Source organism: Trematomus bernacchii, unplaced genomic scaffold (genome assembly GCF_902827165.1).
Source record: "Trematomus bernacchii unplaced genomic scaffold, fTreBer1.1, whole genome shotgun sequence".
NCBI classification, from domain to species: domain Eukaryota; kingdom Metazoa; phylum Chordata; class Actinopteri; order Perciformes; family Nototheniidae; genus Trematomus; species Trematomus bernacchii.
In genome coordinates this window covers 2,242,561-2,257,550 of record NW_022987771.1, presented here as the reverse complement: position 1 = coordinate 2,257,550, position 14,990 = coordinate 2,242,561, and the positions used below count along the sequence as shown (strand labels likewise).

Genomic DNA, 14,990 nt, shown 5'->3' with positions numbered 1-14,990 from the left:
AATGAACTAATCTGCATAATGAGTACTTTTTTTTTGTACTGTTATTTGAGTAACTATGATTGCAGGACTTTTACTTCTGACAGAGTATTCCTACACTCTGGTACGTCGTCTACTTTTACTTAAAAGTAGGGTAGGTAAGAATGGAGTAACCAGCTCGAGTGCGCTAGAATTTGAAAGTACGCAGCCGAAAAAAATCTGCCCCTTCCTTCAGACTTCCTTACAGAGCCCCTCCTCCAACACACACGAACGCGCACATGACCAATGAGGGCACGAGATAAATTTGTGCACGAGATGGAAGGCTGACAGGCAGGTAGGCCATCCAGTTATTTTAGCCGGGCCGGCTCAGATGATTGGTCGTGCTTTTTACAGTACTACGGCTTCCACATGATGAATGTATGTATTTTATGTATATATTGTCAAAGCATTTCATGTATTCATTGCTATCGGGATGTTAAGAGCATTCCATGGAATATAACAAAAAGTGTTTCTGAAGTTAATTACCTACCCTACCTTTAAGAACAAGATCTGAGTACTTCCTTAATCTCTTTTAGCTGTGTCATATGAAACTTGTGCAGCCTCACAGACGCAGCTGCGCATGAACCAGAGGAAGACACCTGCAGAAAACACAAGTGGACAACTCCTGAGAAATGGTAATGTTCACAACAAATTCATATAGCTGAACTATGAAAACTGCAAGACTGAATATATTTAATGTCTGCTCGCTGTCTTAACGACGTGCACTTCCTAAATTGCACCATCTGTACAGTATGTCGACGTGTAAAGCGCGTGACACTAAATACATATAAACAAGCTAAAACAAGTGCAGGCTAACTTTAAGCTAATGTGCTACTTCTAAAAATGTCTTCCCAAGTTAAATGAGAGCGTGGTGTCTTATCAGTGCAACCATAGATAAGTCAGTTAAAAATACCATGTAGTCAAGCGTTGCCAAAAACCGAATGTTCGCATTAGCAGCACAATGCATTATTTGTTGCAGTGTGCTGCGTTTCTCCTTAATTTAAAGTAAAATAGGAACTCGTGACACACATTTACATATGGTAATTTAGCAGTGCATTGTCTAATTGGCTCCATTTCTGTTAAGTAAACCAGGATTCCTCTCATCACGTTTGCTGCAGCTGTCGTCTAGACTTCATTTGTCTGTGGTTCAGACTCCAGTCAGTCACGTTTAGGCAGGGACAGGTGTGTAAATAAGACACTGCACACTAGGTGTAATACAGTTTATCATTTATATTTAAGCTATATATTGTTCGACAAAAGATACAGCTTCTCAAATGTCTCTTTGACATACTGTATATGAAATTATACTCAAGTGCACATATTATTTATTAGATTGAACAGACTAATCAACATCAACACATTTTGGAAAATATACTAAACATTTGTCACTTAATTAACAAAGTAATTAACAAGATGGTTGATAAATAGGATAAATTGTAACAATTTATACGTAAGATTTAGGGACTAGTCGAACAGGTTAAGTGTGTAAATAAGCTAACTGGCCAAGACTGCAAAATAGGTGAAATGTAGTTTGTATAATTCATATAGGATTTAAAGGTCCCATGTCATGCTTTTCCGGTTATTACCCGTCCCCTTTTGTGTTATGTAGCTTTTTCTGCATGTAAACGGTCTGCAAAGTCACAAACCCTCAAAGTACACCCTGTAGCGATGTCTCGCTGTCTCGAAATGACACCAGTAACCCAGCTCACACTGTCCGCTCCTCACAGCAGCGAGCCGCGCGACGTCCCGCCAACACGGCACCCAGACCCCACGCAGCATTCTCATCTGTTTGTCATTACTGGTGTCATTTTCTGGTTGCTAACAAACGCCATTGTAACACATAATCACTGATGTTCCGCTGTAACGGTGGTGGACTCATCAGAACAGAGTGGGCGAGCTGACCAATCACAGCACAGTGGGCTCACAGGGAGGGGGGGAGCAGGAGCTCCAACAAGCCTTGCAGGACAGAGAGTGAATACACATACTATACAGAGATGCTGTATGAGAAACCAATGTCATTTTGGAACATTGAACAATGTAAATCTATTCTAGTATACCTCAACAATGGAATTATGATCAGTAGAAATGGCCATGACATGGGACCTTTAAGACAGAAATGTGCAGCACTATGTCCTAGTAAGTCCAGTTCTTAAATAGTAAGTGTCGTTGCTTTTGTTTTACATATATGATATTATATCAAAATCATTTTGTTGTCGGATAGAAATACATACCACATTTAAAGAACGCATATTTTTCCCTGGGAAATATTTTAGGGAATTTTGTTTGACTATTTAGACATATAGACTCAACAGATGCTTAATCAAAGCTGTACGTAAGAAGAATTTCAGTCAAAGTTATTATCCTCCATTGAAAATACATATTTTTTATTTAACCTAATGTTCAAGAACTGTACTGTTTGAAAGATGCATGACATGTTACTCATTCAATATAAATGACAAGTTGTAATACATTCTTCACAAGCTGTCAGTGTGGACAGGCCTCCTTTAACCTTGAGTGACAGGTCGCTTTGTTTCAGTCCGACTATATTTTACAGTACTATTAGAATCTAGCATATTTCAACAAGAACAAGCAAAACTAATTTGGCTGTTGAGTAATTACTCCTGGTCTAACTGAGCACCGCTGTCATGCAGGCTGTGCCGGCGCCGTTTCTGCTTTTCTGCGCCTCTGTTTTGGGGTTTTACCACATGGGAGCAACACCTGACACCCTAAGCTCTCTGGATTCTTCTTTCTGTCAGTAAGTATCCCATAATTCACGAGAAAGCTGTCATCTTACAGTGTAAATGCAATCAGAGGTAAACCTATCATTACATTTAAAACGACAATGACAGAAGTATTTGAACTTCTTAACCACGTATAGGTGGAGTCTGCGATTATAAGCCAATACAGTTTTTTGTTTGTTTTGATATTTCCTCACTCTGCAGACTCCAACCTATAACCACCTTTATTTCAAATGGCAGCATCTGTACCTTTCAGGATGTTAGTCCACTTAGCCCTCAATACAGAATGTAATCCAAAACAATGTAGACTAAGATGAACTTTGTATCTCTTTTCAATAAAGTGGTGGATTAGAGGTCATCTATCCACAACTGCAGATTGACAATTGCCTGGTAATTCCAAAGGACCTGAGAGAAAAAGTTGGCACAGTTTGGAAAGCGCCATGATTTACTTCCCTGGAGTACACAAGGTAAGAGATGGATGTGTGTTTAAAAATATAAGATTTCCCAACTTTTTGTTATTAAATAGTAGACCGAACTGAACCAGAACCAACAAATTATACAAATTCCAAAATGATCCGGACGTCTTTGATACTGTAGCCCTGCACAGCAGATTTTAGTCAGTTTTTATGATAAATCCTCATCTTTATGCGTCTGATTATCATCCCCTTGTTTATTTTTAAACATACTCCTCAAACCTCAGACAAGAGTTTGTATTCCATTTTGTGTTGGATTTTCAGTGTAATTTTTTCCCCGTTGTGTAGTCTTTTATATGGCAAACGTGCATGTGCTTATTTTTAACACTAGAGTGCAGTAATACATAAAACAAGCTGCATCTAAACCTCAACAGATCATAACTTATTGGCACAAGGAACAAAAGGTTCAGAGCATTTAGAAAAAGTATAAACATTAAATAGATTTTCAGCAATATTTTAAATATCAGCTCAAGTTATGAGTCTATGCTTCTATATTCTATACCTTAAATCACATGTGTCAAACTCAAGGCCCGGGGGCCAAATCAGGCCCTTGGTGGATTTAATTTCTAATTACTATTAGATCTGGCCCGCCGGTATATTGCACGCACACCTTCACTCAATCCTGAGGATTTCCTCAGCTCAGACCCTGACCCCAAACATTGATGAACTTGCACCCAAGATGAGATGCCAAGTATCTGGCTTGAACTAGCATCACAGAGCAAACTGAGTTTACATGGATGTTTCCTTCTGCACTTTGTTTCTTGCGACAACAGGGCATGTTTGGTTTGTTCTTTGAGGGAAATAGTTTTTTTGAAGCTGTTGTTGGCCTGTGGAAAAATGTAATCATAAGAAATGACTCTGCAGATAGAGCCATAAGAAATTAATGCAACTGATTATTTAATGTTTAATGTTGTTTTTATTGGCAATCATTTAAGCTTTGTTAGTTCCCGGTTTAATATGTGCAATAAGTTAATTTCAATAAGTTCTGCAATAAACATTGAACCAGTCCGGCCCTCGACTAGTACCGATTTTTTAAATTTTGGCCCACTGTGTATTTGAGTTTGACACCCCTGCCTTAAATTATCTGCATTATCTTATGTAGCTCTATTACTGACACACATGTGAACGTTTCCACCACAGGGGGGTGCTAGCACATCATACTTGCAGCCCTTTAAGAAGCAACTGTGATAAACGAAGCTCCAGTTTATACAATTTAGAAAATCAGATAACATCAATTATAAAGTAAAAAACGATTTCAGCTAAGTTTTTTATTTACTGATTTTGAATTATAACTATTGTAATGACTCTTTCAAACAAGTAAAGCTACAGGCAAACCATCTGCATCCTTAGGAGTCAAAACAGTTATTAATTTAATCAGAAAGCACAATAAGGTGTGTGTGCTTTAATAAACCAGTGTGTGAATTAATATTTCTTAGTGCTTACTCACGTTTAATGAAGTATCTCTTATTTATGTAGAAACTCAAACAATGACCCTTAAACAAAAATAGACTACTAATCATAATTATTAAACCATACCTTTTTATTTTTAAAGGTTTGGCTTTAAATGACAGCAATACAGTCAAACTACAGTTTGAGGTTTACATTCTGCGTTACGTTATTAGATTTAGATTAGACGCTCAGAGTGTGCAAAATATGATTTAAAAGAAATACATTGCAATGTCAGAATGATGTTTGCTGATGATGAGGACAAATGTATTTTCTTTCGAGAACAGAATGGCCTTTACATTACGAAAACTTGTATACCATGTCAACAGAGAAAAAAAACGTGTGGAAAATGGGTTTACAGTACATGTAGTAGGGCTTAAATAACATGTAGTATTCTCTTCTAAAAGTACTAAGTCTTTTTATGCCACATATCACATTTTCACCGAGATTTACTCACACGTATAGTTTTTCATACATGCATTTTTCTTTTAGTGCATCATGTTATTTTACGGTTGAGGGACAAATTGAGAGAGACACAGTTCCCAATCTGCAGACCCCCTGCTGAAGTTGACGATGAAATTGCATCAAGCGCACACCATATCCTCTCTCTGTAAATTGAAAACTTAAATTGAAAGCCACCTCGATTTAGGAGGTAGTTTATGAATTCCTCCAGCTAAGCACTCTAGCTTGAACATGATCTATTGCCCTTCTGTTGCCCAAACTCCATTTGATCTATGGTCGTATTATCTATAATGCTGTCTTACATGATTCTCTTTTATTGCCAGAATCAGTGTCAGACAGCAAAACAGATTACATGTTGGATTAAATCAATACAAACTTTATTTACTGGGCTTTGAAATGTAATTCTCCATTTCTCCTGACACTTATATAAGCGTGCACCGTTTGAAGGATCAGATTGTTGCCTCTGGTTCTGCGGTTGGTCTTCTGGTCCACCACGCTTTCTGTCCCCGTGCCACGCTGCCATCGCTGCTGCTATTCTCTGCCACTCAGCCCGTGTAGCTAGAATACAGAATAGTGGCCGCTCAGTTTCAAATCCACCCACTGCAACACCCACTTCATTACTGGGACGGGATGCATGCCTGCTGAGTAATTGTAATGGAGCGCAATGGGCAGTAATCCCATAAACCCGCCTCTAAATAGGTGTTCATAACCAAAAACAAAAGCAAAAGGCCACAGAAACTGCACATTACTGTGTTCAAACTTCAGAGCAGTGATTTGACACTCAAACTTATGTGTTAGCAAAACCTGGCATGTGTACTGGTGATGCATTTTTAGAAATACTATTTATACTTCAAAGCCTTCAAAACAAGTGGGACATCTATTGGCTAATGGCTACAGTTAGTATCATCAATATAAAGTAAGTGTAATAAGGATTGGAAACTAAGCAGACCTGAGAATATTATTTAATGGGAACATGTTAAGAAATGTTCGTAATAAGTTAAAGGTACAGATAGCGGAATGTGGCCACGTTTTAGAAGACCTATTTTTATGAATGAAATAACCTCTGACCTTTACAAAGAACAACAGAAGAACATATTATATCTGGTGATTAGTGTCTTTGTTTTACCGTTAGTCTGTAAATACACTTCTAGCTAAAGCTGTAACTGGACTATCACAAGACAAATATCTTCAATCACAACCTCGTGTCATTATACCGTAAATTGGGTTTCAGGGATCAGAAAATCGAATTGCTGTGAAACATGAAACCATTTTTTTCTGTGTTCGACCATAACAACTTTACTTTTGATTATCAATTGTTAAACTTGGCTGCTGGACAGAAAAGCTGTCGGGTGAAGCTTCACCTGCAGAAAATAATCAAAGAAATGAGGAAATTAAGAAAATCCAGAAATAACCAAAGAACTCTGAACTCCTGGAGAAAAGGATTAAAAAGCATGTTAGTTTTTTGGTCACACAGAAGCTCATCTAGGTGTGCTTCTGGCTCAACCAAAGAATGTTTAATTTAAGGATTCACCTATTTTTACTGATGTTTAAATTACAAATGTGGTTGAACGCCAAAACCCACCTATGTTTTTGTTTGTAATGTGTTTTGTGGCACCAAAACACCTTCATTTTAATACAATGAAGTGTTTTCAAGGGCTTCAGCATTTCATTACACCATTTCTAAGCTATTCAATTATACAACTTTAAGAAACAACCTTTCAAAAGAACAACAATCTGTTTAAAACAAAATAGGTGCTTCAAAAGCCTCTTGGCCTGCTATACAAAAGTAATCCACCTCTTTAACTAAAAGCAATGTCTATATATACAATCAACTAAATATTGACATTCTTGTTGTCGTGTGCATTATCATGTCTAATCCTCATCTGAGATCAGCGACGGTGTTTTTATTTTAACCCAGGCATGCTCGTCATTCCTCAATGTAGTTGTAAACAACACAGGCCACAGGAGCTATCTTTACCTCACAGTTACTCCAGAAGTGGAGGCAGTTCTGTAGTTGTTGTTGACTTATTTCTTTTTTAGTAAGGACCATAGCCACAGGGCGCATTCTTAGACATGGGGGATTTCAAAGCCTTGTTTTTGGGTAGACGTTTCTTGCATCTGGTGGATGGAATGAGGGTTTAAACCATTACTGCGATTAGAGCTGCCTCACTATGATCTCTTGAGCTTGCTTACTGCTGCTAATAGCTGTTTCCTCTCTATTTCCCTCTATCTTTTTCTCTTTCGCTTTCTCTCTCTCTGTGAATGATTTTTATGCTTTGCTAAAACATGTGGGGGCGTTGAGAGGATTTAAAATGCAACGATCCCCCTCCTCTTTTTTTTTTTTTTTTTTTTTTTTGGTGAATCTCAGCGTTCTTTTCTGCAAGCCTATGATGACGACAGGGCAGATTTAAGCCTGGCAGTGCCCACGGCAGGCTGCCGTCTCAGCGCTGCCCACTCTCCTCTGGGTTGGCATGCTGGAGAACGCGAGGGTGGGGTTCCTCTTTAGCAGACCCTGTCATTCCTAGGAAAGCCTACATGTCCACCCATGCAGGATTCCTGATAGGTCTTCATGTTGGGGATGTGAGAGTGCAAAGATAGGGATTTTTATTTCAGTAGGCGATAGACTCCATTCAAACGGATGTATATTTAGATGAACAGAGGAGACGCTTCCTTGAGCCTTTGACTGACAGTGAGGGTCAACAAGTGAAGCATGTTCTGTAATATCCATCTAATTGCATATTCAGTGTCATCAGGTGGGTGTTTATGGCTGCGCCGGATTAAATAAGCGTGTTTGGCCGAGAGTCAGGGAGTTTATTTCCTTAGCTAATGTTCCCCTTTGTCATTATAACACCCTGTTAAGCTGACCCGTGTCCCGCTCCATTCAGTCGTTGCCCATTGCTACACAACATATGTGATTCATGCAAGCTTCCTGAAGAGGGAAGAATTACAACCCTTCTGCTACCAGGAGCTGGATTGATTATGCATATTCAGTGGAATGAAGAGAGGCAATAAACCTAAATGATTATTCTTCTGTGTGGAAAAGGCTAAGCCACCTTTCCACACAGAAGAATAATCATTTGCACTCTGTGAAGCATGGCTATGGGACACTGACCACTACTGGGGCAGGTACTCGAAAGGATATGTGCAAACGTCTCTTGTGCATAAATGAGATTGCACCTGACAAATGTATATAAGTCACTGTATTTTCACATGTTCTTATTCCTCTCATCTCTTTTGCCTGTTTTCTTCTTCCCTCCCCCTCCCATGTATTCACACAACACCGACTGTCTATATGTATTCTTTAAAGCGACCCTTTTGTGCCCTGTTGTTGCAGTAGCATGGTATTCCTTCACCTTTCATTTCGTTGAAGAGCGTAGGCAGCAATACTTTTTTTACTCTGTGGATGTGAGTAAAATATGATTTCAATTACCATGAACATGCATTGTATTATCAATGGGAGGATAAGGGCAGATTAAGGGAGCTCTGAGATGCTCTTATGGATGACAATGGTCAGGTTTCTATGAAAACAGCGGTATACAGTAGGAGAAAATGAGGAAAGGAGGTGGTTCAACATGTAAAGCCGATTCAAAAGACCCTGATATGTTTCAATTATTTGCTGTAATGCATTGACACTTTTTATAAGTATTAATGGAAAGGTCAACTTCACCTACATTCTGCCAAAGTCATAAAAATGCATCATACATTGTTAAAATGTTTGGAAACGGGTACACATTTCCAAACTTGACACATGCATTACAATTGTAAAATTCCTCAATTAGATCCAGCACAGAGGCAATAACTAAGACTTAGAGTAGCAGCGGGTCTTTAATAAAAAAATACCTCCTGAACCTGATTATTATTCAGTATTCACACAGAGATTCTATCTTGTCAGTTCATATACATTGACGGCGAGATCTGTTCAAACAGAGATTCATAATCTGCATGGGAAGTGCATCTGCTGCTGGGGATACTTAGACAAACATACAAGATTACATTTCTATTTCTATGAGCCACAGAAGCCTAACATTTACCAGGGAGTCATTGTAAGATCTGGAGAAGACTCGGCCGCACCTTGCACTGTATGAAACCTGTGCATTTTAATTATTATTATTACATGTCATTTGTTAGACTCTTTTATCCAAAGCGACTTGCATACATTCAGTACTGTGGACAATCCCCACAGGAGCAATTTGGGGTGAAGTGTCTTGCCCAGGGACACAACGACATGCTGACTGCAGTGGGACTCGAACTTGCTACCACCTGATTCGAAGTCCAGCACACTTTTCACTGAGCCACAGCCTCCCATAATGAGATGTGTCCAGCAATTATGTTACCTACTTTTAAATTAACAATTTGCCTGAAAGCAACCCAGAACCCATACTTGTGTTTATGTTGTGCTTCTTCTGTCAGGTGAAGATAGACACCTACTGTACACTTAAAGAGCCCCTTTTATGGTTTTTAGCTCCTTTCTCTCCTTTTAGAGTGTGGTTTTTGTGCATGTAAATGGTCTGCAAAGGCTAAAATCCCTGTGTTCCCTTTCTTTCCAACACACACACCCCCCCCCCTTCCTGAAACGACTACATTGGACTCCTTTGTTTTCTCCCGTTTGTATGCGATTCCGTGACATCACTATGTAACAGTCGCGTTTCCATTGGTTAACGCTCCAACACATTGTACGTGGCAGGACATATCTAAGTGGTTGACCAATCAGAACAGAGTCGACCAGCTAACCAATCAGAGCAGACTGGGCTCTGGTTTCAGGCAGTGTGAGAAAAATAAAGAGCTTTTTGAACATTAAAGCATGGAGACAAAATCGAAACTGAAAAATGTTCTTCAACTAATTGAATATTAATACAGACAGTTTAAACAGACTAGGTACAAGAAAACAATGTAAGTTGAAGGCAAAAAGCCTATATTATTTTTAAAAATTGCTCTCCTTTGAGTTACTAAATCATGCCTCTGGTCAAAGGTCTCAAATATGACCACAAAATTACTACAAACTGAAAGATAAAGAAATTCCAAACCATACAAAACAAAAAAAGTCACCTACAGGGGCCGAAACAACAACATTTCAAAATGAAATGTTATGATTGCAAGAAATCTCCGGGCTTTCACCAAGTTTCTTTGTTTGTAAGAAAGTTCAGGATAGAAAAATGGATATCTAAACTTTCTTTAAGATTCTATAATTTCCCTTAAATAAGAGTTTTAATATAGAAACTCTTGAGGACTTTATGGACAGGATTACTGTGGTGCTTAAGTTTTAAACTGAGGTAATTAACTTCTTTTCTCTTTGACAGCTTCTTTTCTTTTAGAACTAAGTAAGTGAGTGATGATTTGAAGTTTACTTAAGACCCAGATGCCATGGCTTAGTGGCATATTGCCCAAAATGTTTTGTGCTTCACATTTGTGGTCCGGCGCAGGGTTTAGTTACACTTGTGTCCCAATCCTCTGATTCACCTTCTTTAGGAACAGCTTCAGGGCTGCTCATAATGCTTAACTCTCCATAATGCCATCCCCTTCATCTCCTCAGTGGTCTTATTGTCTTAACTCTGGATGGAGAGACAGAGTGTTAAGAAAAAACAGGTTAATACACGTTTGGCACGCTGGAAGTAAAGTATCTTTTCAAAGATGCAAGTTCCTCTTCTTTAGTGAATGCTTTTCATCAGATGATTTGTGTTTCTTTCAGCTTTCGTTACCTCATGGGTCTGTTTTTCAAGATATGCTACCGGTGATTCATTTCCCTTTTCTCTTTAAAAGCTAATGGTAGCTGCGATCGGGTCTATTGATGCTTGATTGATCTGAGAACAGGGGATCATAATGCTGCCTTCCTTGTCATTTCCCTGATCCTGTAGTTTGGAAGCAGAGAGAAAATGTTATGCAAATGATTTGTTAATCCCTTTACATTATTTGTTCTCCCTTTCGCTTTCACACTCAATTTCTAGCACAGCGAGCTGACAGGCGGACACCCTCAGATTCTTTCATTTAAGATGGGAAAAAAACTCTTCCAACCATTTTAAAAATGTAATATAAACTTGCTTCAATTAAAGAATTTGACTTGATTGATAAACCTGAAGAATGCACCAAGACATTTAAAAACCCTTCACTTTGAAAACCTTCAACTTTAACATTTCTTCTTTGTGTTTGAGTCTTAAGTCTAAGCTGAGAAAGCTGTGGCACATGAAAGTGTGACCACTGTTGGTTTTCCCATAGTTTTGTTGTCCCAAAGGTTGGTGTTAAAAATAATAAGAAAGAGGTGGGATGGTCTTAGATTCAAGAAGCTTAAAATGCAAAATCTCAAATAAGCCCAATTTCCTTTTAGCCAATCGCGTCGCATTTTGGTGGGCTTGTGTTGATCGTCTCAGCTGACTCACACACCGCTCCTCCCCGAATAAAAACACTACAGATTTACGTGGCTTTTCAAAAAAAATTATCTAGACATTTATCCAGCTTAATCTTCTTAACATATTAAAGTGATTTGCTTTACCCTGAAGTGGCTGAAGCTGTGAGCTCAAAACCCCTCATGGCACTAAGACCCCAGAGGCATTGTGGACATCTTTCGCTCTGGAATAAGAGGGGAGTGGGCAGAAGTCAACCTGCTACTCAGCTGTGGAGCTCTGGCTGTCCCCGCTGTGCGTCCATTTTATTTTTTTGTTCTGTTATTAGTCCAACTGTTGCGCTCAGTCAGTGTTCTTAGGCACGTGGCTCTGCCAGCACTGCCCACACTGTGGTGTGGAGGTTTGCAGCTCTCAGCTTTAGAGCTGAACTGAAAGAGCTCTCTCTCAGAGTAGGTGTTGGCAGGATGCTTTGTTTCTTTCTGTGAATGTCATGAGAGGTATGGATAATGAGAAAACTGAAGCTCAGTGATGGCACGATTTATCTGGGCGCCAACTTTATGCCTGACTGCAGATCTGGGCATTTTCAGAGAGATGATGCGCTTAACCTTTTCTTCAGACGCGACACAAATCTGAGAATCAGTAGTGACGGTTACAATGTGTTTTTCCTTAAAACACCACTTCACAGGCCGGGCAGCTAAAAGGTCTTGTTCAAGCTCAAGTAGTGATAATGTCTTTATTTGGCATAATGCTCTATGGATGAGCTTCAGGGCATTAGCTTTGCCAGATTGCATCAGTGGAACTGTACGTTCAAACTTGGAAACATTTATTCTGGCTGAAGCCTGAGTCCATTTATTGTCTCCATGGTATTTAGCTTGGTGTCTTTCAAAGTTAAATCAGACATGAAGGGGTCAAAGTAAATGTGGCTCTGCTACAACCATGATTCACTTTGTTTCATGAGACTTTGAAGAGTTGCTTGAACTATGAAGGAATTTTTTTTAATCAGCTCTGTTTCAAATTGGTTTTCATATGTTTTATTTCATGGATAAATGAGTAGTTTCAAAGCTATACCAAATGAAGACGGCAATGTCAAGCCACGCATTCATATTCATTCTCAATGTCTAATGTGACTTGTGTTCAGTGTATTTGCCACCTAGCTGTTTACAGCAGGTTTTCTCACTTTTTCACAATTATTGGCTTGATCACTGTTGAAATATTAGTCTGTTACGACCCTAATTAGTGGCTTTAAAAAGCTGCAGGTCATTAACTTTGAGATGCATCCAGTTAAGCATGTGCTGCTACCAGATTATCATCAAAAATAACATAACAGAGCATAGGAGCTCAATACTAGGGCCATGGACTCGTCTATTTAATACCGTGATAATGTATTTTTTATAATCAAGTAACATGATCTTGATTATCCAATGAATAGTTTTGTCCTTAAAATATCAGAAACTAATTTAAAATGTCTATCCTAATGACCTAAAGCGCAGGGTACCATCTTATCTTTGCTTGATTTGTTGATAATATTCAGACTACTGTGATTTTTGGAACAAAAAATGCATTGAGAACCTGAACAAATGTATTTTTGCTTGAAATTACCCTATTTGCAGATAGGGAAAAAATACAGTTATTAATCTGACTCAATAATGGTAGTTGTTTTACTCTGAAATAATAAAACTGAATGAAAAAAACGAGGCATAATAGATTCTTTTAATTAAAAAAATCTTAGTCCCTTACTTTTGCATCACTAAACCGATACAATATACTTTATTGTCCATGTAAGAAAATGTGTTCCACATCCTATATATCCAACCTTGGTAGATGGAGACATCCTTTATTCTCCATTGGATTCTGTTTGCAGGAAATGCTGCAAACAGGACAACATAACAACCTGCAAACAGCACAGAGTGATGACCTATTGTTGCAGAAAACATACTGTCGATAAACACATATTGTGTCTGCTGTACCGTAATGGTTTAACTATGATGTGTTTCTGTAAATGCGTCCACTTATTAGGACACCTTGTCAAATGAATAGCGTTTTGCTCCATCCATCCTCCTATTCAAACGGAGGTACTTGACCTGCTGTACTTGGACTGAATTTCCAGGTGTTAAAATCATACACTGAGGCTGTCCACACAAAATGTTGTTGAACGCAGCGCAGCTCCACACAGACGAGCACTTCAAACAAACTATGAGTGGTTGCTTCTTTTCATATCACAGAGAATAGGGGAAATTGATTGGAACTGGGAGGCTTAGGACTGGATTTTCCTCAACCATAATATTTTTTCTTTAACAACTGCAGCTTAAATTTAGATTTTTTCTCCTGGCTTTGTTTTTTATTTCTTTGTCCAAATCCTATCGAGTGGTGCTTCAGGTTTTTTCCTTGAGTAAAAAGTTGATATTGTTGTGGGGAGGGAGAAAGGACTTTTTTCATGTGTGCAGGAATGTAGATTTCTTCCCCCCGTGAAATCCTAATTGTGCCTTGGAGGGCTGGTAGGGTATCTCTGCTCGGCTCAGCTCAACAGGATTTGTGTCTGTGTATATGTCTCTTAGCTTGAATGCGGATATAACCCTTTCATTGCACAAGCTTCTGATTTCTCAAATTTGCCGATAGGCTGATTCTGTACATCCGTAGCTTCTTCTGTTTTTTTCAAGACATTGAAAGTTTTTTGTTAAAGCCTCCATATTTAATTGTCTTCCCCGGCAGTATTTGATATTTGTTAAGAGTTAATGCAGATAACAAGACGACCTCTTTCTCTGGATCAACCATATATAATAATGAAGCTCCCGAGAGCAGGTCCTGTCAATAGTGTACGGTCAGATTGAGAATATATCTTGGGTCAGAACTACATCTGTCCCGTGTGCTTCTTGAATTATTGCTGTACATTTATCTATGCAAATCCAGGATAAGATCCTATCTGCCTGCAGCGACATATCCCCCTGGATTTGTTCTATGTGAGCTAGGCAGGTTATGGTTGACAGTCAAAAAAGGAATTGCAACAACATATATGCGAAGATTATTGCTGTAGTCATTAATTGGTTCTTGAAAGGGGGATTAGGATTACCAGTCCTATAGAAGACTGGCAACACCTGTCCTTCCTCATATCACACAATGTGACTCCAGTTTCCTTAATTCAGTATCATTTTAAGTTGGCAAAATAAAAAAGGCTGATTTATTCAAATGAATCATCAACGCTGGAAATGATTCAATATGTGCCACATTCAGATGGGTGATATATTATTCCCTTGGGGAGAGGCAAAGATGGAGCTGTGGAGCTGTTTTATTTGTGCCGTCTTTATCAGTGTGTCAGGCAGAGAGGCTGAGCTTGTTCTCTATGAATGGACGAGCCCTTGAACCATAAACCTGTACCTCCTCTGATAACAGTTTCCGCATTGTGATACAAGTGCCATTCTCTGTGATGTCCTCTCTGACAGCGCTAAATATATCTACGCACACAAAATGATCTGTCAGACGAATTATTTTATTTAAACCAGTTCTCCAAAACTAAGGATTTTCAA

General features: G+C 38.8%; 1 protein-coding gene across 1 annotated transcript in view; it reads left to right on the top strand.

Annotated features, from left to right (window-relative positions):
• The first annotated feature begins 363 nt into the window (after positions 1 to 363).
• LOC117496937 (phosphatidylethanolamine-binding protein 4) overlaps positions 364 to 14,990 on the top strand; it is a 63,817-nt gene continuing 49,190 nt past the window's right edge. The window contains 5 exon segments of the mRNA XM_034148791.1: positions 364 to 393; positions 552 to 650; positions 2,667 to 2,770; positions 3,095 to 3,192; positions 3,195 to 3,220. Of these exon segments, the coding sequence (XP_034004682.1) occupies positions 648 to 650; positions 2,667 to 2,770; positions 3,095 to 3,192; positions 3,195 to 3,220 (231 nt within the window). The 5' untranslated portion in view covers positions 364 to 393; positions 552 to 647.